The 27,971-nt window shown below is 48.8% G+C and overlaps 2 protein-coding genes across 3 annotated transcripts; both read right to left on the bottom strand.

Moving 5' to 3' along the window:
- Window positions 1-6,350: 6,350 nt before the first annotated feature.
- Window positions 6,351-16,312, bottom strand: CD300LB (CD300 molecule like family member b). Its single transcript, XM_025999469.2, has 4 exons — window positions 16,162-16,312; window positions 9,838-10,167; window positions 8,304-8,385; window positions 6,351-7,637 (listed from the first exon to the last, which is right to left on the bottom strand). The coding sequence occupies exons 1-4, from the start codon at window positions 16,199-16,201 to the stop codon at window positions 7,535-7,537; spliced, it is 555 nt and encodes a 184-aa protein (XP_025855254.1). The 5' UTR covers window positions 16,202-16,312; the 3' UTR covers window positions 6,351-7,534.
- Window positions 16,313-21,582: 5,270 nt separating this feature from the next.
- On the bottom strand, window positions 21,583-26,294 carry LOC112920767 (CMRF35-like molecule 6). Of its 2 annotated transcripts, XM_072746688.1 has the most exons (6): window positions 26,015-26,265; window positions 25,823-25,905; window positions 25,009-25,332; window positions 23,051-23,165; window positions 22,432-22,485; window positions 21,583-21,917 (listed from the first exon to the last, which is right to left on the bottom strand). In XM_072746688.1, exons 2-6 carry the CDS (start codon window positions 25,881-25,883, stop codon window positions 21,833-21,835), a joined length of 639 nt encoding a protein of 212 aa, XP_072602789.1. In that variant the 5' UTR covers window positions 25,884-25,905; window positions 26,015-26,265; the 3' UTR covers window positions 21,583-21,832. The 2 variants fall into 2 exon arrangements, with proteins under 2 accessions (XP_072602789.1, XP_025855473.1); XM_025999688.2 differs by having other exon boundaries at window positions 25,823-26,294.
- Window positions 26,295-27,971: the final 1,677 nt, after the last annotated feature.

Genomic DNA, 27,971 nt, shown 5'->3' with positions numbered 1-27,971 from the left:
TCCTGGAGGACTGGTGACTGCGTGTGGCTCCTGGGCCACCCCCACCACGCACTGGGTGCTATGAGGGGTTAAGACCAGGGGATGGCCCCCAGGGCTGGGTGAGAGGCCCAGGCTCAGCTTACCAGGAGGACGGTGAGCAGTGGCTCAGTGGGCTTTAATCATCTGCAGCAGCCACCGCCCTGGGTTGATGGTGGGGCAGTCTGAATTTGTCCCCAAGGCCAGCTTTCTTGTTCCATTCTTGTTGCTACACACAGAGGCAAATGACATGAAACTCTCAGTTCCCAGTTCTGGCTGTGAAATCAGATGGCTCACCCTGGGCTAGTATCACTGAGTACTTCCACCTGAGGGATCTAGAAACTTGTCTTTGACCTTGGCTTTGTCCTCATCAAGCTGTGTCTCATGAGTCATCCAAACCATTAATTCGTTTTTTTAAAAAATTTTATTTATTTATTTATTTATTTATTTATTTATTTATTTATTTATTCATGAGAGACACACAAAGAGAGAGGCAGAGACACAGGCAGAGGGAGAAGCAGTCTCCATGCAGGGACCCTGATGTGGGACTTGATCCCGGGACTTTGGGATCATGCTCTGAGCCAAGGGCAGATGCTCAACCACTGAGCCACCCAAGCAATCCCATTAATTCCTTCTTAAAAAGAAAAGGGCATTTCCCTTGAAACCAAGGTGTATATTGCACAACTAATTCCCATGAATTCAACTTTGTCTTGAGGACCAACTTAGCACAAAAGGATTTTTTTTTTTTTTAATGTACTTTCTGTTTTCACCTGCCAGTCCAGACAAACTCCTTTCTGAGCTCATTTCCAGGTCCTTCCTGGTCTGCCTTCAAGTAGTTTAGTGTTAAATCGTGTCCTCCGTGAGAAGCTAGTGTCCTAAGGGAGCTGTCCTATTGTCCAGAACTTCCAGATCTCCTCTCTCCTCTGCCTGAGAAAGCTCTCAAAGAGCGTGTGTGGTCCTGGCTTCTCCCTGACTTCACCAAGCACCACTTCTCCTCGTCCTCCTCCTCGTCTTCCTCCTCTTCCATCTTCTAAAGATTTTATTAATTAATTAATTAATTAATTTATTTATTTATTTACTTGAGAGAGAGCGAGCATGAGCAAGGGGAGGGGCAGAGGGAGAAGCAGACTCCCCGCTGAGCAGGGAGCCTGACATGGGGCTCGACCCCAGGGCCTAGAGATCATGACCTGAGCCGAAGGCAGACACTTCACCACGCACTTTTGAGAGTGGACTGAGGGCTCTGAGCAAATGCTTCTCTGGCAAGGTCTTCTCGAATTCTCATGCTCACTCTATGAGACAGGATCTGCGACCATCCCCATTTGAGGAAGTAAGGAAACAGGTGGTTACTGCGAGTCAAGGGTCCCAGGTGGCAGGGAAGGAAGCGGCAGAGGTGTGAGGTGAATTCAGGTCTGTCCAATTTCTGAGGCCATAATGCGAACCATCTCCTTTACAACCTCCTTGTCTTCCAATGTCTATTCTTCACCAAACTGGAGATATTTTCTTCTCTTGGTAACAATTAAAACTTGTTAGTAAGCTTCTGATTCACTGTAAATGCAGCTCACCCCCCCCACCCCCACCAGCTTCTCATTTCCTTGTTGTAAGAACTGGCTATTGCAAACACTGCGTGTAGGCAAACTGGATGACTGGCTGAAGAAAGGGTAATTTTTCTTTATTCTTTTCTTTTTTTTTTCCCCCCTCCGAGTGTGTGTGCATGCGAGTTGGGAATGGGTAGTGGGAAAGAGGGAACCCCAAGCAGGCTCCATGCTCAGTGCAGAGCCTGAAGTGGGACGAAATCTCATGACCCTGAGATCATGACCAGAGCTGAAATCAAGAGCTGACACTTAACCAACTGAACCACCCAAGTGCCCCAGGGAATAATTTTTCTGGCATCCTAGATGATGTACAGAAGCTTTGGGAATTTTTTTTTTAAAGATTTTATTTATTTATTCTTGAGAGATAGAAGGAGAGACAGAGCCAGAGACACAGGCAGAGGGAGAAGCAGGCTCCATGCACCAGGAGCCCGACGTGGGATTCGATCCTGGGTCTCCAGGATCGCGCCCTGGGCCAAAGGCAGGCGCCAAACCGCTGCGCCACCCAGGGATCCCAGCTTTGGGAATTAGATGTGGTCTAGATCACCCCTCAAACTCCCCGCAGGAGGGGGAGAAACCCAAGAGCCCAGGGGCACGTGAGGCTAGGTCCCACCCCAGAGGAGGCTCAGGGTCAGAGGAAGGAGGAGCTGCCTCTACTGTCGCTTTGGAATTCAGGACTTTCTTTTCCCCCAAAGTTTTCAGTATCCAATGCAAGATTTTCATTTTCTCGCTAGTCTTTTTTTTTTTTTTTTTCCTAATAGACTTTAGTTTTCAGATCAGCTTTAGATTCACAGCAAAGGTGAGCAGAAATACAGAGTTCCCACATGTCTTTCCCCCAGCCGAGGCTTCTAACCATCACCCTCTGCGCCAGAATGGCACATTTGTCACACACGATTGATGAGCCAGCACTGACGCGCCGTTATCACACAAGAACATGGCTTACATTAGGATTCACTCTCGGAAAAAAAAAAAAAAAAAGGATTCACTCTCGGTTTTGTATGTTCAATGAGTTTAGACAAAAGTGTGTCCATGATTATAGTACCCTACAGAGTAGTTACACTGCCCTAAAAATGCAGGTGCTCCACCTTCTCATCCTTCTCTCCTCCAACCCCTAGCAACCACTGATCTCGACTATCTCCATAGTTTTGCCTTTTCCAGAATGTCACATAGTTAGAATTATACAGTATGTAGCCTTTTCAGGTTGGCTTCCTTCATTTAATCACGTAACTTAATGGTTCCTCCATGTCTTTTGGTGGCCTGATGGCTCATTTCTTTCTAGTGTTGACTAATATTCCACTGTCTGGGCAGACCACAGCGTATTTGTCCATTCACTGGGGGATGTCTTGGTTGCTCCCAAGTTTGGGCCATTATGAATAAAGCTACTGTAAACATCCATGTGCAGGTTTTTGTATGGACATAAGTTTTCAGGTGATTTGAGTAAATACCAAGGATGGCTGGGTCACATGGTGAGAGTATGCTGAGTTTTGTGAGAAGCTTCCAACCTGTCTCAGAAGTGCCTGTGCCATTTTGCATCCCCATCAGCAATGAACGAGAGCTCCTGCTACTCTACATCCTCCCCAGCATTCAGTGTTGTCAGTGTTTTGGATTTTGGCCATTCTAATAGGTATATAGCAGTATTTCATTATTGTTTGACCCCCAAGCTTTCTAAATCATGTCGCACGGTGGCTGCCACAACAGAACCCATGATTTTCCTCTTCAGCTGCAACCTTTCTCTTCAGTGATAAAAGGAAAGCAGCTGATATGACAACAGGCTCTTGCATTTCAAGTCAAATGTATAGAAGGAGATGGCAAGGGGCTCCCCTCATTCCTACAATAGTTCACATGCCCTGAAAACAAGGCCTGGATTTAATAGGCTCTTTAGTTACATTTGTTGAAGGAATGAATGCATAGGTGAATAAGGGAGGGGTAAGGATCTGACCTGGCCCTAGACCCACACTTTCAATGGGAACAACAGCCTTGGCCCTAATTCCCCAAAAGTCATCCTCACAGCATCCCACTGGACAGTGGTCCCATCTCTTGGGGACAGCGGCCGGCCTCCACCCTCAGGACACCTCCTATTTTGGCCATGCTGAATTGGCCCATCATAAGGATGCACAAACTCAAGGGTGATTCATTAACCTGGCTGGGGCTGGTAGGAGATGGGCAGGGGGCTAAGCTCAGAAAAAGTTTGAAGTAAGTTGACCGGGAAATTAGGACCTGGGATAGAGATGATGCAGGGGAACAGATGGTGCCTGTCTGGCAAGAGGCTGAAATAGTGGTGCCCAGAGGGACCCCAGGCCGCTGGCCTCTTCCCTGTTAGCCTTCATAGCATGGGTTTTGGGGAGGCCCAGGAAAGTTGCCAGGACTATACCTGGACCCCCGCTTCTGGGGACTTGACTCCCAGAGAGGCTGGGTGGGGAGCAGGTGAGACATAAGCAAACCAGCCATAGGGATCTGGAAAGCCTGAGGCAGGTGGAACAAGGGGGACCAATGAGCCACAGGGGGAGATGCTTCAGAGGATAGGCGGGGAAGGTGCTGGAACCTTCTTCCTTTAGTCTCATTTTTTAAGAAAACACCATTCATAACATATCCAGTGTCAAGAAAAATGAACTGCACGTCCCAGGTGGTGGCAGGGGTCCTTCCCACTGTGGTGGGGCTGCAGCTACTTCTCCGGACCCTGACCAGCTTCTCTCTGCTCTTGGTGAGCTTCCTCTGTAGTCATGAAGCTGCTCAGAGGAAAAAAAATTCATTAAAAAAAAAAAAAAAAGAAAAAAGAAAGAAAAAGAGGAACGCTTGGGTGGCTCAGCAGTCGATCTCAGTCAGGATCTGAGCCTGGGATCCAGGACTGAGTCCCACATCGGGCTCCCTGTGGGGAACCTGCTTCTCCCTCTGCCTATGTCTCTGCCTCTCTCTCTCTGTCTCTCATGAATAAATAAATAAATCTTAAAAAAAAGAAAAGAAAAGAAAAAGGAAGTAAGAATGCATGAAGAGGAACTCATGGGAAAGGAGAAGTTGTGCTTTCTTCTTAAAAAAGCAATCTTGGGCAGCCCGGGTGACTCAGCGGTTTAGCACCGCCTTCAGCCCAGGGTGTGATCCTGGAGACCCGGGATCAAGACCCCCGTCGGGCTCCCTGCATGGGGCCTGCTTCTCCCTCTGCCTGTGTCTCTGCCTCTCTCTCTGTGTCTTCCATGAATAAATAAATAAAACTTTTAAAAAATAATAAAAGAGCAATCTGCTCCTACTGTCTGCACTTCTCTGTCTCCACTGACTCTTGGTTCTGATGTCTGCTGAAGTGAACATGTGAGGAGCTGCCTCCATCTAGAGCTGTTTAAGGGCACAGGGTCTTTGGCATCAGGTTTCTTAGTAGAAACACATCTGCTAGAAAAAGGTCTCCTGCTCTAGTGGCTAATTTATGATTTCTGTCTTTCTCCCTGCCCCAGACAGTGGGTGTAAGAGGCAAGTTTTGCTTCATAATTTTCTTTTTCTTTTTCTTTTCTTTTTTTTTTTTTTTTTTTTTTTTGCTTCATCATTTTCATGACAACCCAAGAGGCAGTTCCCAGGAGAGTGTGTGTGTGCATGCATGCACTCATGTGTGTGGTGGGTGTGATGTTCAGGACAGATGAAAGATACCTACCCTCGGGCGTCTTCTTAGATGATGTCATGAGAGTAAGAACCCAACCACAGAATCTCCAAAAACATAGGGGTCATTGAATATCAACCAGTAAGACACTGTGGGAAAAGCTGGCACAAGACAGCAATTGCCAGTAGCCTTGCATCCATTTGGGCCAGCTGGTGAAGCTCCTGGGCTCTGGCCTTGTACCCCAAGGGCTGGTTGTCACCCCCCGAGTCTGGTCACATCTTGGAGAGCTGGGCTAGGGTAGTATTCACAGAAAAGGTCCTTTGGTGCTCGTGGATCTATGGACCTTGGTCTCCAACAGAATGACTCAAAGGTTCTTAGTCTGGTTCAAAGTTTATCCTCTCTGGCCCCAGTGGAATTTTCAGACCGACCACTGACTAGAGCCTTAAACCAAGTGAAAGTGGGAGAAAACTTCTCATTGGCTGAAGGGCAAAGAGAAGGAACTCTCACTTCCCAGTGGGGAGGAGAAGTTCCAGCTACTATGCTAGGGACAGGGATTCCCATCTCCTTCATCCCCTGGTGAGATATTTTCCCTTGGCATCCTGAGCCCGAGAACCAGGGCCTACCTCTTAGGACAAAGGACAAGGTGGACACATCTTCCCAGGTGTTCAGAGGGGAACGTTCCACATAGAACCAAGGCCTAGGGTGTGGGGAAGACGGAGTGATGTTGCTCTGAGGGCACAAGCTTTTGGTTATGAGTTCTGGGTTTAGTGTAGTGTGTATAGTATGATGACTACAGTTAATAATACTGTGTTGTATACTTGAAATTTGCTAAGAGGGTAGATCTGAAGTGCTCCTCCCATATCAAAAAAAAAATTTGTAAAGTGATGGATTTGTTAATGAACTGGATTGCGGTGCTCATTTCACAAGGCATATAGATCTTTTTTTTTAATATTTTATTTATTTATTCATGAGACACAGAGAGAGGCAGAGACATAGGTAGAGGGAGAAGCAGGTTTCCTGTGGGGAGCCTGTTGTGGGACCGGATCCCAGGACACAGGGATCATGACCTGAGCCAAAGGCAGACTCTTAACCACTGAGCCACGCAGGAGTCCCAGCATATAGATCTTAAATCATCATTTACGCCTCTTAAAAAAAAACCACATGTACACCTTTAATATACACAACTTTATTTGTCAATTGTTGCTCAATAAAGCTTCATGGGACAACAAAGGGCAACATTCCAAACTGATGTGTTTGTGTGTTTTCACACGTGGGTGGACATGTCTCCGATGGGGCTGTTCCTCCTCACGTGAAGTGATGCTACCTTCAGTGAGAGGACCCATGGCCTGTATGTAAGTTGCAAAGTGACCAAGTCCATCCAAATGGATAAATGAAAAAATATCATTTATCTCAGACAATTTTAGTTATCTAAACAAATTAATTATTATTATTATTTAAACATCATTATGTAGGAGAGGCAACATCCTTTCCCTCAGTTTTCCTGGCTGCCCTCCCCAACCTTGAGGTGGTTTCTGAGGCCTAGCAGCCCCAAGGGAGAAGTGAACGTGGCTCCTTGGAAGCCTCAGGCCCTGATGGGTGGGGGACAGGGAGCTCAGGGAGCCAGGACAGCGGAGGAGGAGGAGGGAGAGGGAGGAAAGCCAGCCCTGGAGCTGGGCCCACAGAGCCTCCTGGTCCCTCCTCTGCTCAGGGTACTCAGAGCAGTGTCCTCCCTGGACAGAGGGGATGCCCCAGAACTAGGAACCCACACAGATTCCCCTCTTTGGGGTGTGAGTGTGAGTGCATCCATCAGAGTTCTCATGGGCACAAGCCATCAAAATCCAACTCAACCGGCTTGAGAAAAAACCCTTTTATGTATCAGAAGCTCAGACATGGCATGTGCTGAGCTGGTCTCAGGAGTGAAGGAGACCAGGGTGTGGGCAGTGCTTCGTGTCTCTGCACCCCTACTTCTCTCTGTGCTTGGGTCCCTGGCCCTGTGCCCTGACTTCTTCCAGCAGAGAAGGCATGGCTTAAATTCCACCCCAACAGCTCCGACCATGAGCTTCAGCCCCATGGTGGGTAGGGTGGGACATCCCACTCTCGAAGGAGTGGGAACAAGGCTATGGCACCTCAAAAGGGGCCCGAGTTGTGTCTCTGAGCTGTGCAGATTGGGGTGGAAGGGTTCCCGGCCAGCCCCTCAGTGTTTCCCGCCTCTGTCACTGCGTCCTGAGGACCCAGAGGCATTTCTTTCACAGCCTGTGTCTCCTCTGGAAATGAGGTCCAGGGGCAGAAGGCTCTGCTCGTCCATCTGTCTAAGGCGTTTTGTCTTTGATGAGAAGATCAGAGGGCAAGTTCATATAGACGGTCTCTGCTGAGACCCCTTCAACCAAAGCACAGCAGCGACCAACAGGAGCAAGATGGGTACCTTCAGGAACACCAGGAGAATGTAGTGGTGCCTGCAAGAGGGGACAGAGAATGTAGTGGTGCCATCAGAGCCCCAGGCCCCCGGCCCCATCACTCTCAGGGCCCCGACAGCGTGGGACATTGGCCAGCTAGGCAAAGCCTGCGACTGTGGGCCTGGCAGGCCTACGCCGAGACTCCCCATGAGCCTTCTCAGTGGTTCAACCATCAGGGTTCCTCAGAAGGACCTTCAGCCTGTTGGTTTTGCTTTGCTCTGGGCCCACCTTCCTTTCTGATGGCGCCTCCCGAGGCTCCCCTTCCCGAAGCGCGTCTCAGCGCTGTAGGGTCACCCACGACAGGCTGCGTGCCTTTGCTGCTCCAATTAATGCCAGCTTGGGGTGGCTGAACCACACTCCTGCTCTGTAGCACCCGGTGCCTTGCACCGTGGAGATTTTGTCCTCTCTCCCCTCGCACGCTCTAGGTCATCAGGGCTTTTTTTCTTGACAACTGAATATAGAGAAAGATTCTGCAGAGCAGCTTCCTGGGGAAGGTGGAATGGGAGATGGGGGATGAGGGGCGACACCGGCAGGAGACAGCTGGTAGGAGGGGAGTGGCTTTGGGCCTTGACCCTGGCTGTGACAGCTCTGGCAACCTGTGAGGGCACCGAAGCAGAGCAGGAGAGGCCCCAGGTAGGGGCAGGGTAAGGACGGAGGCCTACACACCTGATGTAGGAGCCAGACGATGTCCCTGCATGGCCGCTGGTAGTTGTCCTGGATTGCAGGCTCGCCTGGGTGCTCAGAACCCCTAGACACAGGCAGAGTCGGCCACAGGTTATGGGGACAGACAGGGGCTCATGCGTGGCTCCCGGTGCCCTGCCAGGCCCCCTGGGGAGCTCCCCTGCCCCTGGACTGGGAAGCTTCGTCTCTGGATACAGTGCCCGGGCTTCTCCCTTTCTTTTTTTTTTTTTTTGGCTTCTCCCTTTCTGATGAGTTTTCTTCTTCTTTTAAAAAATATTTTATTGATTCATGTTACCAGGGGGCAGGTGAAGAGGCAGAGGGAGAGGGAGAGAATCTCAAACAGACTTTCCGATGAGGACAGAGCCCGATGCAGGGCTCCATCTCACTACCCTGAAATCATGACCTGAGCAGAAACCAAGAGGCAGAAGCTTAACTGACTCAGCGACCCAGGTGCCCTCTGCTGAGTTTTCTGAACCACCACTCAGTTACTTTCCATTGATTCAGATGTGGTGAGAAGAAATGAAAATGAATCAGGAGCACACACTGCAGTTGCTTCTGGGGAGAGATCTGGCTTTCCAGTTCTGTCCGCTTAGCCCTCTAGGTGGGACTTTCAGCCAGGGGGAAAACATCCCTGGTCCTTTCTGCTCAAGCAGCGCCTACTCTGGGCTCAAGGACAGATGGTTCTGGAAATGGGGTGCCCAGTTTTTGAGGTGGTAAGGAGGAGGAGGAGGACTCAGGAGGACTGGTGGATAAGAGAGCACATTCAGGTTCAATCATTAGCAATGGTTATGACAAATTAAACATCTTTATGGGAAACTGTGGTTAAGATTTATGGTTGACTGCGTGGTCATGGATTCCTGAGACCATCTTGGCACTGAGCATCCATGACCTGTTTTTCAGTTGAGTCCTAGGCCTGAGGAGACCCCAGGACAGTTCGAGGGGTCCCTGACTTTGGCATAATGGCCAAAGCCTTCCTTTCTCTTCACAACATCCACTGTTATGTGAGTCCCTTCTTGGGTCCCTCTATCTCCTTGCTCACTCTTATGCAGCCAGGGAAAGTAGAGGACAGGGCTACTGGGGCCCAGAGAGGAGAGGCACTGTTGAATGCCCAGAGCTACTCTGGGTTGTCGAAGTTCCTGGGTTTCAGGGCTTCCCCAGGTGTCTCTCCTGACCCTCTGTGTAGTGATGGGTCTGGAGCGTGACTACCAGAGATTGACCACTACCTAAAGCAGTGCCCCAGGATCCTGTGCAGGCATCCAAGGTCCACCCATGCCAGGGCTGTTGGTCCCCAGGAGAGCTGGCCTGGGCCATGGGCAGTGAAGGGGGATCCATATCCCCACTCCCACCCTATAACCTGCCAGCCCTGCATGCATCAGTTGAATACCTCAGGTGACCTCAGGGACTGTGATGAGGACACTCAGGTACTCAGCCATTTCCCTTCTGCCCTTGGGAGTGAGAGCCCCTCACTCTTTCTGTCCTGAGCATGAAGGCCTCACTGTGTAGACAAGAAAGTTCTTACCTGTGTCAATGGTCACTTTGATGGGTGCCCCAAGGTCAGGTCCAGGTTTGCTAATCCCACACCAGTAAGTGTCTGTGTCACTTTGCCTGACCCCCTTCATGGTCACTGTGAGCAAGTGCTGTCTCTGGTTGTCCCTGATGGACACATGGTCTCTCTTCACTTCTTGCTCTGATCCTTCTGTTTGAACAAGGATGCCACATGATTTCCAGTATGCTCCACGACACCACCACTTCTTGTAGGTCTCCCATCCTGGTGTATAGTGACACTGCACGGTCACTGAGCCCCCCTCTAGGCCCCTCACGGACTCTGGGCCTTGGATGGAGACACAGCCTAGAAAACAGAATCCCAAGATACAACTCTCTGGAGCCAGGCCTGGCCCAGGAGCCCCAAGGGCTCAAGTGGCCCCAGTTCTTGTGTCCAGGGACTGAGCCAGAGTCCCAGCCTTTGCAGCTATCACCTAGCTGACCCCAGAGATCCGCCTCCTCTATCCAGCTTCCCCAATACCTCCCACGGTGATAGTGTCCGACTTTTTTGGTCCTCACTTCCCTGGCCCCCTACTCACAGTGGTGACACTCTTGACTTTCTGACACTGTTTTTCCTTAGCTTTGAAACTCGGTCCTCATCCACTTTCTTCCTTCTCCAACTGCTCATCTCCAAGGCCTCTACTGATTTCTCTTCCTCCCTCTTTAAATCTTGGTGCAAAAGTGGTGTGTTGCTAAATACTTAACAACTCTAAATACTTAACAACTAGCCCTCTGGGGAAGAAAATCTCCATTTGTGGCGTTTTCCAATTTCTCTAGGGTAAATAGTCCCAGCCCAGTTGATCTCAAGCAGTCAGTGCAATGTTACTGGACACACAGCTGTGAAGAGTGGGTTCTTGTGAGCCCCGGAGCACCACAGGGGGCAGCCCGGCGGTCTCTCTCCAGGCCTCATTTTGTCCCACTTTATTACACCCCCATGGAGGGATTCTTCCTTTCTGTGATTTTGGCTATTGCCAACATGCTGATGATTCTCCCATTTCATGTCTGTGGCCCACATTCTCCCCTTAGCTCCAGCTTACCATTTCCAAATACACACTGTCCATCTCCACCCCAATCGTCACAAGACTAAATCCACCCTAAACTTGTTCTGCTTCAGTATTTCCGCTCTCCAGCAGAGGGCTCATGTGGCAGATGGCAAAGATAGCTGGGAGTGGGATGGGTTAGAGGCTCACACAAGTGGACAGGGTATTGTGCTGCTCTGGGGATGGATTCCAGTCAAGCTGACTGAATGAGAGTGGACCGACACTCTTTGTCCCTGGCAATGACCTCTTGTACCTTGATCAAATGGAAGTGAACAAGCACAGAGAAGCAGAGAAGCACAGTGGACGTCTGTCCTGTCTTAGCCCCTCCTGACTAGCTTAGAGCTTCAGGGTCAGGCCAGGGGGGTGAGGGTCTCCATGCGGCCACAGGAATCAGATCTGTTGTACCGGGAAGGCGCACCTCCTCACACCCTGGACTGTCTCCCCAATGTTATTTTAGTTCACTTGAGGTTTTCATTTGTGCTCAGTAGAATCCTGCCCCCCAAAGATGTTGACATCCCAATCTCAAGAACATGTGAAGTGGGGCAATTATCCTAGATTATTTAGTTGGGTCTGATGTCATCAGAAGAGTTTGTATAAGATGAAAAAAGAGTCAGTGTCAGAGTAAGAGGGAGATTGGAGGAAGCCATGCTGCAGGAAGATGGATAAAATGATTGTGAGCCAAGGAGCTTGGGCAGCCTCTGGAAGGTGAGCAAGCAGATTCTTCCCTAGAACCTTCAGAGGGAATACAACCTTGCCTACACTTTGATTTTAGCCAGTAAGACCATTTTGGACTTCTGACTTTCAGAATTGTAAGATGATAAGTTTTGTCATTTCAAGCCACGAAGTTTGTGGTCATTTGTTACAGCAGCCATTGGAAAGAAGCTTAGCTCAGCAGAACTAACTCTACTCTAGAGAACTTGGCATCTTCATTGATCCCGTCCTTCCCTTCTTCCTCTACAACTGATGGGTTAGCAATTTCGTTAACTCTACCTCAAAAACACTTCTCAAAATGATTTCCTTCTTTCCTCCCCTACTGTCATGGTTCGTGATGACAGTATGACATAGCAGAAAGAGAGTGAATTTGGACACAGAAAGGCACACCTACCACACATTACTTAGGAAGTCTTGGGTAAGCTACTTCACTTCCCTGGGCCTTGCTTCTTCTCTATTTGCAAAATGCCTATGCTAATTTCCACTTTGCAGGTTGTTATAAGACTTGGGTATGTGTCAAACTGCAGGTACCGTTTTGGGGGTTGCCCCATCAGTTGGAGCCTGTCACCACTCAGGAGCTCATCTGGTGCCCGGATCATGGCCGTAGCATCCAGAGAGGCTTCTCCAGCTCCTGCTGCACTCCATTCTCCAATGTCTTCTGCACATTACTGCTGGAGTTACATGCTGAAGTTGTCCCATCTTGGCCTCACCTGCACTTGTCATGAGCAGGATTTCAAGATCTTTTCTACAGCCACTCCCCACTGCCTCAGAATGACTTAAAACACTTTAGTCGGGCATTCAACTTTTCTTTTCCTTCTAGATCCAAGCTCTCTGTCCAGCATCATTTCCTGCTCTTCCCTGCCTTCCGCTGGACCCTATAGCCCACCCCTACTTCTCTCTTCTTCTGACTCTGATGTGCCCTCCCAGGTGCTATGTCACTGCTCATGTCCTTCCTTCTATCAGGAAACCCTTCTCTGAGCCCACCCCGCCTACAGGTCACCTTATTCCCTTTTCCAACCAGAACTACTTCCTCCCGTTGCTCCATATCCTTCTAGGAACCTGAGTGCCACACAGATATTTTGTTACCATTACCAGTCTCTCTCTGTCTTCCTTACTAGGATGCTCTGCCCTGAAGGGCAGAGACTTTGTGTTTGTGTTTTCTCTCTCTTCCCCATTCCCAGTCCCCGTGTCTTGCACGGTATCTGGATCCTGGAAGTTACTAATAAAGTTTATGATTGTTTTTGCAAAGGAGCTGGCTGTCATGATCTTGGACACAATCATTTTGATTCTGGCATGAATTACAATTTCCATACCAGGGGCCACTAAAGTGGAAGGCTGCTAATTGCAGAGCTAATGTAATACATGGTAGACTCTGGAAGCAAATTCAAATATCACTACTGGGAGATCAGGCTAATAAATAACTGTCCACCCATACCATGGTTAAAAGAAGAAGACCCATCACAAATAATAATAGGGAAGATGTCCCAGATACGTTATTATTAGGTTCTTAAAAAGTTGCATAACAGAGTGTTTGGATTCCGCCTCTATGGTTTTTCCGCAGTGCATGCATAGAAAAAAAAATAGGGCAATAGGTGTTGTAAACTCTTAATAGCGTTCTGTGCTGAAACTGGGGTTTGGGGGGGAATTTCACTGTTTAAGTCATACATTTCTAGTATGTGAAAAATGTTTATAATTACCTGATAAAAACAACTAGGAAGAGACTTTAATAATTGAAGACTCAATTAGGAAAAAAGTTGCTAAGAGACAGTAATCAGTGTCAATGAAAATCAAATACAAGAGTCAACATAAAGGGTCATTTTCCTTCTTAAGACAATACAGACAACACAGCTATGATCCAAAGTTGAGGGTCAGTGAAGATGGTATTTGCCAATAATCATAAACAGGATTAGAGACATTGTTGACTCAAAATAGAAGTTCATCAATTCCAACTTTGCAAATTTAATCTGGCAATAAAGCATTCATAATGTGATTAGGTTTGTTTAAAAAATATGTGGGGAGTTTTCATAAACACAGACTGTGATAGATGGAACTACTAATCAGTGTTTTTTTTTTAAGATTTTATTAATTTATTCATGAGAGACACAGAAAGAGAGAGAGGCAGAGATGCAGGCAGAGGAAGAAGCAGGTTCCATGCAGGGAGCCCGACGCGGGACTCGATCCCGGGTCGACGAGTTCCATGCAGGGACTCCACGCGGGTCTCTAGGATCACACCCTGGGCTGAAGGTGGCGCTAAACTGCTGAGCCCTTTGGGCTGCCCCGTAATCAGTGTTTTGTCGAGAGTTGGTCTGAAGGAAAATGGAGATGCTAGGAGAGTAGTCGGCTGGAAGCAGAGCTCAGGAATAGGGCATAAAAGCATACAGCTGTTTGAATCTCAATTTTTCCTTTCCCTGACTCTGAGATGTAACCTCTCTCCTTGTCAATCCTTTGGGAAAGTTTGCCACGCACGCACAATCCTTGTGTGAATAATCTTGTGTCAAAGTCAAGAAAATAGTTGAGCTCCCTATCTGGGTTGATAGCAAGGCAATCAAGGGGAAAGCTCAGAGCAGAGGGGCTCGCGGGGGTGTGGGATGTATTAGGGGGTTTGAGCCCACCTTGTTTTGCACAGATGGGACAGGCATCCCTGCTGGTGGCCCCATGCATCTGTGCCAGCTCAAGCTCTGAAGAGTAATTTCTGGGATCCAAGTCTGTTCTACTGTTCCTCCACTTACAAACACTTACCAAGTGCCCATCTATGCCAGTGCCCTACCTTCCTCTCAGGGCTGCTGCAGGACTGTGTAATGGAGCAGACAGGAACATCCTCCTGGAAGTTGAGTCATTCTGACTTCACCTCATCCACTTTCTCTCCTTTTCATTTCACAGAAGTAACCCAGAGCACCTAATGGTGGTCTGTTAGTGGGGTGGCTTTCTTGCATCACTGACTATTTCACTCCCTTCCCTCCTGAACTTACAGAGTTGGAGGAGGAGAGACACCCTGCCCTGTCTCTGCAGCCAAGCCCACCGTGCCCAGAGCAGGCAGAGCAAAGCCAGAGAGCAGCCACTGTCGTCTCAGCCTTCAACTAGGGGAGAAGACTTTTGGGTGGGTGTGTACATATAAGGCACACTGTGTGTGCATGTGTATGCATGTGAATGCAGCATGAGCACACAGATGTGAATGGGGGCATGACTGCATGTGAGTGTGTGCATCTGACTTCATTGTGTGGATGTGTTGTGTGTGGGAACCCGGGCAGTTCACCCTTCCCCTTGGCCTCTGGGTGAGCTGGATATTGGGATTAAGAGAGGGGGCAGATGGGGGTTTCTGAACTCAAATGCAAAGCTAGAGTCCAGGGGGAGAGGCAGACAATCTGAACTGCTGTCTTTGGGAATTCTGGGCCATTTGGAGTCCTGCCTAGGGAGCATAGTGTTCACAGAGAAGCCGCTGCCCTCCCCATCCATCTATAGATATCAGCACGGGGCTTCTCTGCCACCGATAAAATCAGCAATGGCAAGGTTAATTCTAGAATGACCCCAGATCTCGTCTATTTACATCTGATCTGCATAGCAGGGTCTCACAACATTATAGCCAGGAAGGGTGTAGAGACCTTCCATTCACACTAGAAATCCAGGTCTTAGAACAATGAGGGACTTGCCCATGTCATGTGCTGCTATCAGGACTGGAACTCCAGTCTCCCAACTCCCTGATGAGGCCCTTTCTTGGGAATCCCTGTGGACCAGTCTGTTTTGCTAGATGGTCCTCCTCCTGGCTCATAGAGGAGGCTGTGTGTGGCCCACAGATATGGCGTGCAGTGTGCATACTTTTGGACTGACCCCAATGTCTTCTCAGTGTATGCAGTGGCTTTCCACAGAGGAAAAGATACATGACCCCTTCCCATCTCCCACCTGGGTTCCTGAGCAATCTTCTCTTAAAGTCTCAGTTCCTGGGCATGCCATCCATCCAAGGGTCTTCTTATTTTGTCTTGTGTGCTTCCAACCTCATGGCCAACCAGTCTCCCCCAGGGTCCCCTGAGCACTGAGGCCCCTGTGCATGAATGCACCATCCTTTCTCAAGCCTCCATATCCTGGCCATGCAGTCCCCTCTCTCTGAAATGCTCTTCTCCCTTCTCTGCTTGAAGGGCTGACCCCTTTCTTCAAGGCTCATCAAATGGATGGTGTCTATGTGGCTGTCTGCAGCTCCTTTAGCCAGACCTGCTTGGGCCTCTGAGCACACCTCCATCGATGCCTCATCATATCCTGTCACTGGTTGCTGTTTATTTGCACGTCTCACCCACTGAGCTGTCTGGAGTCTTCTTTTTAATGGCAAATCCTGTTTCTTTTTTCCCTTCAAGTCCTCAAGGCCTGGTGTATGTCTGGCATAAAGTAAGAACCCAGTGTTCTTAAGGAGTCCTTAAACCCCATTCAGCATTTCTGGATAAATTAACAAAGCCACCTCTTATTTCCCCAGGTACAGCACCTCCCTCTCTGCCTGGACTAGCTCTCGGCCCCCTGCCCCACCCAGGGGTACAGGTCCCTGGGGCCTCCCCCACCAAGCTCACCTGGGAAGCTGAGCAGGAGAAGAACTGGCTGCAGCTGCATGGTCCTGCCTCCCGGGCTCCTGGCCCCTCTGACTGACAACTGGAGAGCACACTCGGATCCCAGCTGGACTCTCACAACTCGGCCTGAGGCCACGCTTGCACTTTGTTTGTCTGGACTGCCTTTGCGTATTCTGACCCATTCACTTCCTCTTGTAGAGTATTTCCGGTCTTTAATTATTCAGCAAATTGAGTGTCATTTCTTGGACGGGCTGGGGGAATATGTGTCTTATTACACTTTTCCGTTACAAGGGAAAGAGGAGACTACATATGTGGAGTGAGGAGTGGGAAGGGGCAGGATGAGATGTATCTGCAAATGGGGCAGAGCAAAGGACATCTGGCCTACCACGCTTTGGGTCAGGAGGTATAGTAGTCTGGGTTTCAACTCCAGAAATGTTTCTCTACCACAACAATGGGTCCCAGCAGCAGGAAACAGCACCTCCTTCCCACTCAGGTGTCACATAAGCAAGCTTGGCATACTTGGAGATGCATTTGTTCAGGTGTTATAACCAACGGCATAAAAGTGCAGGTTGGAGGACTGGACAGGCCTGGTCTCTAACCCCAAGCACCACTTACTAGCAATGATCATGGACAACTTACTGAACTTTTCTGAGTCTCAGTTTCATTTCTATAAAATGGGCTCATAAGAGTTGTCATGGGAATTAAATGAGAAAAAGTATGTGAAGCTCTGAGGACACAATCCTGGGGTAGGGCTAACACCCTACATTTGTATTCGTGCCCTGGACAAAACTTCAGATTTTAGATGAAGAGTTGCATAAAATAGGCCCAAGGCAGGAGACTGAGATAGCCTGGGTTTCCTCATTAGTAATATGACAAATTCTAGCCTTAACTTGACATAATTTAGTTAAGATCCTGATTTATAACCCAGTAGCTAAAATTCTTGAAGAAAACCTTTGGGAAGCACATAAAGGTACTTCTTCCCTGGTGTCCAAGGCTGGCTGTGGAGGGAGGAGGTCTTCCTGGAGGTCCTATGTTTGGGGGCACAATCAGAAGGGCTAAGAGGAGGAAGAAGGCTCAGACCTGTAGTGATGCAAATCATATTATACGTAGTAATCAAAACAGTATGGGACCAGCATAAAAGCATATCGATCAGAATTGAGGGGCACCTGCCTTTTGATCTCGGGGTCAAGAGTTCAAGCCTCATGTTGGGTGTGGAGATTACTTACATAAGTAAAACTTTAAAAAATGATGTAGATCAGAATTGAAAGCCTACAAAATAAACCCCTACTTATAAAGTCAACTAATGTTTGACAAGGGAGGCAAGAACAGCCAATGGAGAAAAGGATTATCTCCTTAAGAAATGGTGATAGGAATACTGGAGAACTATTTGCAGAAGAATGAAACTGGACCCCTCTCAAATATTAACTTAAAATGGATTAAGACATAAACCTAAGAACCAAAACTGTGACATTCACAGGAGAAAATGGGAAAAAAAATCCATGACCTTGGTCTTGACAACAATTTTTGAATGTGATACCAAAAGCACAAGAAACAAAAGCAAAGATTAATAAGTAGGACTGCATCAGATTAAAAACTTATGGGGCAGCCCGGGTGGCTCAGGGGGTTAGTGCCACCTTCAGTCCAGGGTGTGATCCTGGAGACCTGGGATCGAGTCCCACGTCGGGCTCCCTGCATGGAGCCTGCTTCTCCCACTGCCCGTGTCTCTGCCTCTCTCTCTCTCTCTCTGTGTTTCTCATGAATAAATAAATAAAATCATTAAAAAATAAAAAATAAATAAAAAATAAAAAGTTGTGCCCAGCAATAGAAACAATGAAATAAAAAGATAACCCTCAGAATGGGAGGAAATATTTGCAAATCATATATCAGATAAGAGGTGAATATCCCAAATATATAAAAAGCTCATACAACTCACTAACAACAACAACAACAACATAACAACTCCTAATAATATGATTGGGCTGAGTTTTTAAAAAATATGTGGGTGGGGAGTGTCTGAGTGACTCCATTGGTTGGGTGGTCGACTCTTGATTTCAGCGCAGGTCATGATCTCAGGGTCCTGGGATGGAGCCCTGCATTGCGCTCTGCACTCGGTGGGGAGTCTGCTTGAGATTCTCTCTCTCCTTCTCCCTTTGCTCTCTGTCTTTCTCATCAATCAATCTTAAGAAAATAAATAAAAAATAAAAAAATTTGCAAAATTCTCATAAACACAGGCTGTGATGAGTGGAATTATTAATCATGTCTAAATGTTTTGTCAAGAGTTGGTCTGAAGGAATCTTGTCTCACATTTAGATCTTTCATCCATTTTGAGTTTATCTTTGTGTCTTGTGTAAGAGAGTGGTCTAGTTTCATTCTTCTGCATGTGGATGTCCAATTTTCCCAGCACCATTTATTGAAGAGACTGTCTTTCTTCCACTGGGTAGTCTTTCCTCCTTTATCGAAATTAGTTGACCATAAAGTTCAGGGTCCACTTCTGGGTTCTCTATTCTGTTCCATTGATCTATGTGTCTGTTTTTGTGCCAGTACCACACTGTCTTGATGACCACAGCTTTGTAGTACAACCTGAAATCTGGCATTGTGATGCCCCAGATATGGTTTTCTTTTTTAAAATTCCCCTGGCTATTCGGGGTCTTTTCTGATTCCACACAAATCTTAAGACAATTTGTTCTAACTCTCTGAAGAAAGTCCATGGTATTTTGATAGGGATTGCATTAAATGTGTAAATTGCCCTGGGTAGCACTGACATTTTCACAATATTAATTCTGCCAATCCATGAGCATGGACTATTTTTCCATCTCTTTGTGTCTTCCTCAATTTCTTTCAGAAGTGTTCTGTGGTTTTTAGGGTATAGATTCTTTACCTCTTTGGTTAGGTTTATTCCTAGGTATCTTATGCTTTTGGGTGCAATTGTAAATGGGATTGACTCCTTAATTTCTCTTTCTTCAGTCTCATTGTTAGTGTATAGAAATGCCACTGATTTCTGGGCATTGATTTTGTATTCTGCCACGCTACCAAATTGCTGTATGAGTTCTAGCAATCTTGGGGTAGAGGCTTTTGGGTTTTCTATGTAGAGTATCATGTCATCGGTGAAGAGGGAGAGTTTGACTTCTTCTTTGCCAATTTGAATGCCTTTAATGTCTTTTTGTTGTCTGATTGCTGAGGCGAGGACTTCCAGAACTATGTTGAATAGCAGTGGTGAGAGTGGACATCCCTGTCTTGTTCCTGATCTTAGGGGAAAGGCTCCCAGTGCTTCCCCATTGAGAATGAGATTTGCTGTGGGCTTTTCGTAGATGGCTTTTAAGATGTCGAGGAATGTTCCCTCTATCCCTACACTCTGAAGAGTTTTGATCAGGAATGGATGCTGTCCTTTGTCAAATGCTTTCTCTGCATCTAATGAGAGGATCATATGGTTCTTGGTTTTTCTCTTGCTGATATGATGAATCACATTGATTGTTTTACGAGTATTGAACCAGTCTTGTGTCCCTGGGATAAATCCTACTTGGTCATGGTGAATAATTTTCTTAATGTACTGTTGGATCCTATTGGCTAGTATCTTGTTGAGAATTTTTGCATCCATGTTCATCAGGGATATTGGTCTGTAATTCTCCTTTTTGGTGGGGTCTTTGTCTGGTTTTGGAATTAATGTGATGCTGGCCTCATAGAACGAATTTGGAAGTACTCCATCTCTTTCTATCTTTCCAAACAGCTTTAGTAAAATAGGTATGGTTTCTTCTTTAAACGTTTGATAGAATTCCCCTGGGAAGCCATCTGGCCCTGGACTTTTGTGTCTTGGGAGGTTTTTGATGACTGCTTCAATTTCCTCCCTAGTTATTGGCCTGTTCAGGTTTTCTATTTCTTCCGGTACAGGTCTTTACATGCAAGCACTTACTGAGCACCCACTCACCAATGCCTTTGACAAGTTTATTATTTATTTTATTTTTTTTTATTTTTATTGGATTTCAATTTGCCAACATATAGCATAATACCCAGTGCTCATTTCACCAAGTGCCCCCATCAGTGCCCATCACCCAGTCACCCCAACCCCTTGCCCACCTCCCCTTCCACTAGACAAGTTTAGAGTCCCTCTAACAGTGCACACAGGTTTCCACTCCTCCATATTCTCGCTGAAGCTTGCTCTCTTTTGTCTTTTTGGTGATAGACATTCTGACAGGTGGAAGCGATGTCTCATCATGGTTTTGATTTGCCTCTCCCTGACGAGAAGTGATGTTGAGCACTTTTTAATGTACCTGTTGCCCATTTGTATGTCTTCTTTGGAAAAATGTCTATTCGGTTCCTCTGCCCATGTTTTTGTTTAATAAAAAGATTTTATTTATTTATTTGACAGAGAGAGAGAGAGAGAGAGCAAGCACAAGCAGGGGGAGCAGTGGAGGGAGAGGGAGAAACAGGCTCCCTACTGAGTAGGGGGCTGATGTGAGCTCCATCCCAGGACTGTGGGATCATGACCTGAGCCAAAGGCAGAAGCTTAACAGACTGAGCCACCCACCCAGGTTCCCCTGTTGTATTTCTTGAAGCGGGGGGGAGAGCATGAGTGCAGGGAGAGGGACGGAGAGAGAGGGAGAGAGAATCTTACGCTCCATGCTCAGTGAAGTCCAACATGGAACTTGATGAGGCACTTAATCTCATGACCCTGAGATCATGACCTGAGTCAAAATCAAGAGTCAGTGACACCTGGGTTGCTTGGGGGTTGAGCATCTGCCTTTGGCTCAGGTCGTGATCCCAGGGTCCTGGGATCGAGTCCCACATCAGGCTCCCTGAAAGGAGCCTACTTCTCCCTCTGCCAATGTCTCTGCCTCTCTCTGTGTCTCTCATGAATAAATAAATAAAATCATTTTTAAAAAATCAAGAGTCAGATGCTTAATCCACTAAGCCACCTCTCTCTGCCCATGTTATAATTGGATTGGCCAAAGGATACAAACTTTTGATTATAAGATGAATATATTCTGGAGACCTAATGCATAACATGGTGACTCCAGTTAATAATAATTATTATACACTTAAAAGATGCTAAGAGAGCAGATCTTAAATATTCTCACCACAACAAAGAAATGGTAGTGATGTGGCACGATAGAGATGTTAGCTAACCCCACAGTGGTAACCAATTTGCAATGTGTGCATCAACAACACGCTGAACCTTCATGCCACATAATATGTCAGTTGTATCTAAATAAATCTGGAAAAAATAAAATAAACTTGGGGACCATTAAAAATACATGTATATAGTTTGAAAATATGTATGCGTATATGTGGCAACCTCATGAAGAAAACTAGGAGAAAATGAATGTAAAATTCATAGTTGGTTGCCTCAGAGAGGACCTTGGGGCTTCAGAAATATTAACAGTGTTTTTTACTTAAGCTGTGAGGTGGGCACCCGAGGGTTGAAGTGTATTTGGAATTTAAGGAGTGTGCATTTATTGGGAACGTTCTCAATGTCTATGATACATTGCAGGAAAAGTCACAAAAACGTTTACAGGGTATTCTGATGGAAATACAGACAATGGCTGGATGAATTGTTCAGAGGCCCATTCCCATCCATCAGAGGGACTGTGTTCTGGGCAGGTCTTGGCGTTACTGGTTTTCATTATCAGGTGGTCTCCCCAGAAGGGCTTTCCTCAGAGCCCTTCTGAGATCTGTTCACCTAGAGAACAGCACTGAGGAGGCCCAGGAGCAAGGGCACCTCCAGGAAGATCAGGAGCAGGAAGTAGATCCTGTTGAGCAGGGACCTGTAGGGGACATAGGGACAGACGGTGAGCCACACATCCTCAGGGAGAGGCCTGGTACCCTCCACTGTCCTTCTGTCCCTGGGCCCATGTCCTGAGGCCACAGCAGTCCACACAGAGATCAGTCCCAGGTGGGTCCATGGGCAGGGCAACCCCACACAACAGACCACTCCCGTGACCCTCAGGCTAACAACTGCCCTTGAGACAGGACTGTGGATGCGGAAAGGGCCCGGCCACTGGAGTGACATGAGGGACACGGCAAGGAGTGGGCGGGGCCTCGGCTGGGAATTGAGGTCTACCTAAGCCCTCCCCATTTGGGGGTTACCCTGTGTGGGGTACAGACATCAGTGCCAAGGTTATTGTTTGATGTTTGCTCTCCCATAAACAGTATTTCCCAGGAGGGATTGGAAATGTTTGCCTCAGTCCCAGGGAGCATCTGGCACCTGTGCGGTGCCTCTAAAAGGTTAGCCTTAAAATTCAGTGGGTGGAGATGGAAGGAAGGAATGACCTCACTCACCTCTCCCCTCCGTCAGAGGCCTGGTCTTCAACAGGATGACTCTCCATCCAGGGCCTGTGGGGGAAGCAGGGGAGAGAGTGCAGGGGTCACTGAGCCCCAGAGCACCTGGCCTGGGCCAGGATCCGAAGGCCCCCTTTGGAAAACGCTTACACTTGCTCTTCCCTATCCCTGGAGACCGATCTCTGCAGGCACCTGGGAGCTGGCTCCTCAATCCTGCAGGCCTCCAGGGAAATGTCCTCTCCCTGGCGAGGCCTCTCTGATCATTGTGTATTAGATAACGATCCTGTCACCTGTCACCCTCCCACACATGCTCTCCCAGACTCATCTGTCCTATTTCCCCCAAGCATTCATCACAAACTGGCACACTTCGAATGATGAATGTGCTGACTTCTTCACTGTGCGAATTTCCCAACTTTTTTCAGAGCAGGGTTGTGTCTAGGTGGCCCAGAGCTGTGTCCTCAGAAGAGCGGCGGGCACTTGTAGGACTTCCACAATTAGATGTGGAATTAGTAAAGAAGTGAGGGACCTAGGTCAAGAGAGCCCCAACCCCATTCCTCACCCCTCCGCGTTGTCTAGAGAGCACCCTGGTGTCAGAAATCTCCAGCTGCTGGCCCCTTACCCAGGACGTTGCCTGCTGTTGGAGGTCTCCTGTGGGGTTGCGGTGCTCCACGTGGATGTTGGCAGGATCGTAAAAAGAACTGAGGTGCTGGTGGGCTTCCCAGAACTGGGGTCTCCTGGGAGAGAGGGAGAAACCCATGTCAGGCCTGCTGTCTTCCCCCAGGCTCCCCCTCTCTCTCTGCTGTGAGGTTCTGACTCACAGAGTCCAGGTCACTCAGGCCACCTGGACAGATGTCCTGGGTTCGGCATCCCCCCACAGCTATGCCCAGGCCTGACTGGGACTTGGCCCTTCCCTTGACCCGTCCTCCAGGGGTGCACCCTGGCCAGGTGGACACTTTCAGATGCAGAGTCATCCTGCTTCCTGCGGAACATGAGAGTGCGTGGAGAGAGCACTTGGGTCTGGTCTCAGACACACCACACCTTGTTTACCCCAGCAGAAGATGGGGTGAGGTTTAGTCTGTAGAGATGGATCCAGAGTGTGGGGTGGGGTAGGGTGCGGCAGGGTCCTCAGGCATGGCTATGTCTGGAGTGAGGGTCACAAAGCAAGGCACTCAGCAGAGTCTACACTGAATGAGTCGACCCTGGCACTCAATGACTTGGCCCCTGAATTGTCAGCCAGGCCTGGGAACCTGGGTGGCCACTGGACAGTCCTCTCTGGGGTAGGGAATGACCCAAAAGAAAGATCTAGAGAGACAGACATACACCCAGTGGACCCCATAGAAAGAAGTCTGTCTTGAAGCCAACTGGACAAAGGTGTTTCCCTCGAAGGGCAGGTGGTGTCCGTGGACACTCAGCTCCTCACTGTTAAACAGGAATCCACAGAAGGCATGGGAGGGAAATGTCCCGTGTGAGAGAAACAAAGACCTACAGAAAGGACCCCAGAGGAACCAGAGAGAAATTCAGAATAAGAGCACAAGATACAAATCTACAGCCTTAGATGGGTGACCTCCCTGCAGGTCTTAGGCAGCAAAAACAGAGTTCTAGTAAAGAAGAACTATTGGGACACCTGGGTGGCTCAGTGGCTGAGTGTCTGCCTTTGGCTCAGATTGTGATCCCAGGATCCTGGGATCAAATCCTGCATCGGGCTCCCCACAGGGAGCCTGCTTCTCCCTCTGCCTGGGTCTTTGTGTCTCTCATGAATTAAAAAAAAAAAAAAACTATTTGCAGCAAATGGAAGTATATTTAGGGTCATAGGACCTGAGGACTCATTTTTCTCATCCTTCTTCTCCTTTGTCTGTGGGGGGAATTTTAGGGGAATCTCTGGGCTCCCTCCTGTGGGGACAAGGGGCCAGAGGGGGAGGGAAGGGTCAAGCTGGAGGGGCTGAGTGGTCCCCAAATGGTCACAGTAGCCCCCTCTCGAGGCTGCAGCAGACCCCCCAGGATCAGAGCTGTGAGGCTGGAGCCTCATGAACCATCCATGACCCAGTCATGTCCAGGCGCAGGGGCAGCCAGTAAGGGAGGGGAGGAAATGCCCTAGGGGTCCTAGGGAAGACAGAGTGAGGTCCAGGGAGAGACTCGGGTCCCCTTGAGTGAGGACAGGACCCTTGTTAAGACAGGAAGGCAGCCATCCCCAGACTCAGGGCCATTCCCACTCATTCCCCGTGAGAGCTTTAGGGGTGAGAGTGTGTCGGGACGTAGTGTACAGAGGCACCAAGGACAACCAGACATGTGCATGTGCGTGTTGAGTGTGCAGACAACACAATGCGCACATGCACAAATGCACACATGCCTAGACATGCACACGCACATATAACAGATTCCACACATGGACACACACACACACACACACACACATAAGGACATATACATGCACGTCTGGGGTATCCTGCGTCACCGACCCCAGCCTCACCCCGCTTTTCTCTCCCACATCCCACTACTCTCCTGACAGAGGCAGGGCGATCAGCCCGGTCTCAGACAGCCCAGGTGCTGGTGCCGGGGAAGGGGGTGTGCACAGCTCACCTGGGTTCACAGACACCACAACGGGGAAGGTGGGATCAAGCCACGGTAGATCGATCCCACACTTGTATGTTCCTGCATCGCCTTCTGTGAGGCTCTTCAAGGTCACTGTGAAGGTGAGGTTTGCAGGATGGTCCCTGATGGACACGCGGCCTTTCGTGACTTCTCTCTGTGACTCTGTGGTCTCCACGATCTTCTTCCACACACATGGGCTTTTGCACCAGTATTTGTCACGGTCTCTGAATTCCTCCTTGTACTGACACTGCACGCTCAGGGATCCCCCCACAGTGCCTGACACGGAGTTGGGGCCACGCAGAGACGAACAGCCTGGAAAACACAGTCGAGTGTGGCCCCTCAGCAGACGGGCCTGGGTTAGGGGGATCTGGGGACTAGGGGATCCTTGAGTCCCTCGAGGGCACTCGGAGTCTGGCAGAGGCCTTTCCTGAGACCAGAGGGAGGGGAAGTAGCTCCCCCATCACTGAGAGGCACAAGGAGAGGGTGTCCGTGGCATGGGTGTGTGTGTGATGCACTGAGAGGTCATTTCTGACCGTGACACCATGGGTAAGGGTGGTCCTCTCGTCACTGCTGCTCTGTCCTGAAGAGTGGACACGACTCACCTGCTTAGGAACTGAATCTTCCTGTCACTGCTGAGGCCATGTTGGCTGATCCTAGAATCTTCTCTGCTTTCCCGCCTTCCCCCTACATCCACCTTCCCTCCCTTTGGGCCACCCTGCATCCACACTCCCCCTGCCTCCCTCCCTCCCTCCCTCCCTCCCACTCGGGGCAGACTTCCCTGCCTAGGCTTGGCCCCGCTCACCTGGAACCTGCAGAAGGAGCAGAGCTGCAGGTAGCCACGCCATCCAGTCCCACGTGGTCATGTCTGCAGCACAGCTGTCACCCCTGCAATGCCAGGTACCCGGGGGGTACCAATTTCAAGCCTCAAAAACAGAGGATCTGGTGTCCACACCCCACTTCTGCTTTCTCAGCCCTCTTTGCTTCCTCATCCAACCTGTCATTGCTCTCCACAACCTTCTTCCACGATGACTCAAGCTGCTTGGGTGCAGGAAGTTCAGGGAGGGAGGAGCACGGGCTGAGAAAGAGCCCTGGACTTAGAGACTCAAGCACCTCTCAATCCCAATGACGGGAAGGCTCCAGAGCCAGGTCCAGGACTGGACTGGGATTGCTGAACCCTCCACAGCCCACAGCTGCTCCTCCCACGGTCCACACTCACTGCACACAGTGGAGGCTTTCCTCCTCATTGGGACTTCTGTACCTTGTGACACATCACTTCCTTTATCAAGACAGACCATGTCCGGGGTGGATCCCAGAGCAGCCCATCCTCTCCGCCCCCAGTGGTGATCACATTGGTATTAGGATCCCGCAGTCTGCAGCTCCAAGCACCCACAATCCACATGGGACATCTTTTCTCCTCTGGCCACACAAGTTGGCACTGTGATCTCAGATGCTTTCAAAGGTCCCAATTTGGTTCTGGGTTCCCAAGCAGGGTACAAATCCCTCAGGCTGTGCTTTCCTCCTGTGCGTTTCTCTGTTTTCCAGACACAGATGTAGAGTGATGTCACCAACCCCATGAGCACCTCCCTTTTGATTTCTTCTTCTTTGGGAAGTCCACACTACTGTGACTCACAGGGCGGAGTATTGAGAATGGACAAGAGTGACCAGAGATGGAAGGTGCTAATGGGGCGGTGGGGATATGGGACGGTGAGACTGGGCTCCTCCTCTCCATCCAATGGCCCAAGGGGGTGGTTGTGTAATGAGAGGGTGGTCTGCCAAAGCACTGCCTGCCAGGATCCCTTTTGGTTCAGAGAGGTGACGAGGGCGTCTTCCAGGTGCAGAGATAGGGGATGGTCCTCTCCAGGAGGTGGGAAGGCGGGTCTGTCCTAACTAAAATTGGCTCATTCTCATGACCTGATGGGTTTGGGGTGAGGTTGCCGGGAGGCAGGTCAAGGTGCCACACCCGACATCTTGCCTGGGCTCTGCCAGCTTCTGAACCTTGTCATGCACAACCAGATCCATCAATTTCCCCGAAACGCTCTCTCCCCAGATCTGCTTTTCCTCCACACTCTTATCCAGATCAAAGGCAACAATACTCCCAGCGTTATTGTAACCAGACCCTGTCACCCAGGCTTCCTCTTTCTGCCACTCCCCCCGAATGCTTATTCTGGAGCTTTCCATCTGCCCGTATGCCCTCTTCCTCCTGACATCACAACTGTCCTTTATCCTCTCAGTGCAATGGTGACAGCCCTGTTCTTCTCAGTCCACTCATGCCTGGTCCTCCCTCTTTTCCATTCATCAGCAAGAGAACACTTGTCAGTATACCCTGGACACCTTTTGTCCCACACCATTCAAATGAAACCCACTCTCCTTGCTTGGCTACACAGTCTGAGTGGGTCTGACCACGGCTATGTTTGCAGTTCCATCTTGCTCCCAACCCCAAGTGGCCTGTGCTCCAACCACAGTGCCCGACCCTCCCCAGGGCTTTACCATCTGCTTGTCCCTCTCTCTGGATCCTTTGCCCAACTCTTCTCACTGCTCTTTCCTTCTTACTCTTTAGATTTCACCTTGGATGTCACTCCTTCAGCAAGTCCTTCCAGATCACTCTTCCAAGGGGTCACCCTGTTATCCCAATCACCGACCCCTGTTTGGTTCCTCCATAGCTCACCAAACCTCATTAATACAGTTTTTTCTGGTGGTTTCTATCCATCTCCACCCTAGGACAGAGCTCATATCATAGCACTGTTCTGGATCTGTTCCATTCATCACAGAATGACCTGGGGCCCAGTTGCAGTATATCACAAATGGTCAGCTTATGATAAATATTTACTGAATGAATGAATGAGTGAATCCAGTGAATGAATAAAGAGTGAATTGGCAGCAGATATTGACCCTAAGCAAATGTGGTCGAACTAGATTCAATATCTGTCACAGCATAACAAATTCCCCCAACA

This window comes from Vulpes vulpes, chromosome 2 (genome assembly GCF_048418805.1).
Source record: "Vulpes vulpes isolate BD-2025 chromosome 2, VulVul3, whole genome shotgun sequence".
NCBI classification, from domain to species: Eukaryota; Metazoa; Chordata; class Mammalia; order Carnivora; family Canidae; genus Vulpes; species Vulpes vulpes.
This window is presented reverse-complemented; position numbering and strand designations above follow the sequence as displayed.

Coding starts and splice junctions, on each gene's coding strand:
- LOC112920767 (XM_025999688.2), bottom strand. CDS start 25,883: ATGACCACGTGGGACTGGATGGCGTGGCTACCTGCAGCTCTGCTCCTT. Junction 25,333..25,822: donor GCTCCTTCTGCAGGTTCCAG/GTGAGCGGGGCC, acceptor TGTGTTTTCCAG/GCTGTTCGTCTCTGCGTGGC. Junction 23,166..25,008: donor TGTGGTGTCTGTGAACCCAG/GTGAGCTGTGCA, acceptor CCTCTCTCCCAG/GAGACCCCAGTTCTGGGAAG.
- CD300LB (XM_025999469.2), bottom strand. CDS start 16,201: ATGCAGCTGCAGCCAGTTCTTCTCCTGCTCAGCTTCCCAG. Junction 10,168..16,161: donor TCTCCTGCTCAGCTTCCCAG/GTGAGCTTGGTG, acceptor TCTGTTTTCTAG/GCTGTGTCTCCATCCAAGGC. Junction 8,386..9,837: donor CAAAGTGACCATTGACACAG/GTAAGAACTTTC, acceptor GCCTGTGTCTAG/GGGTTCTGAGCACCCAGGCG.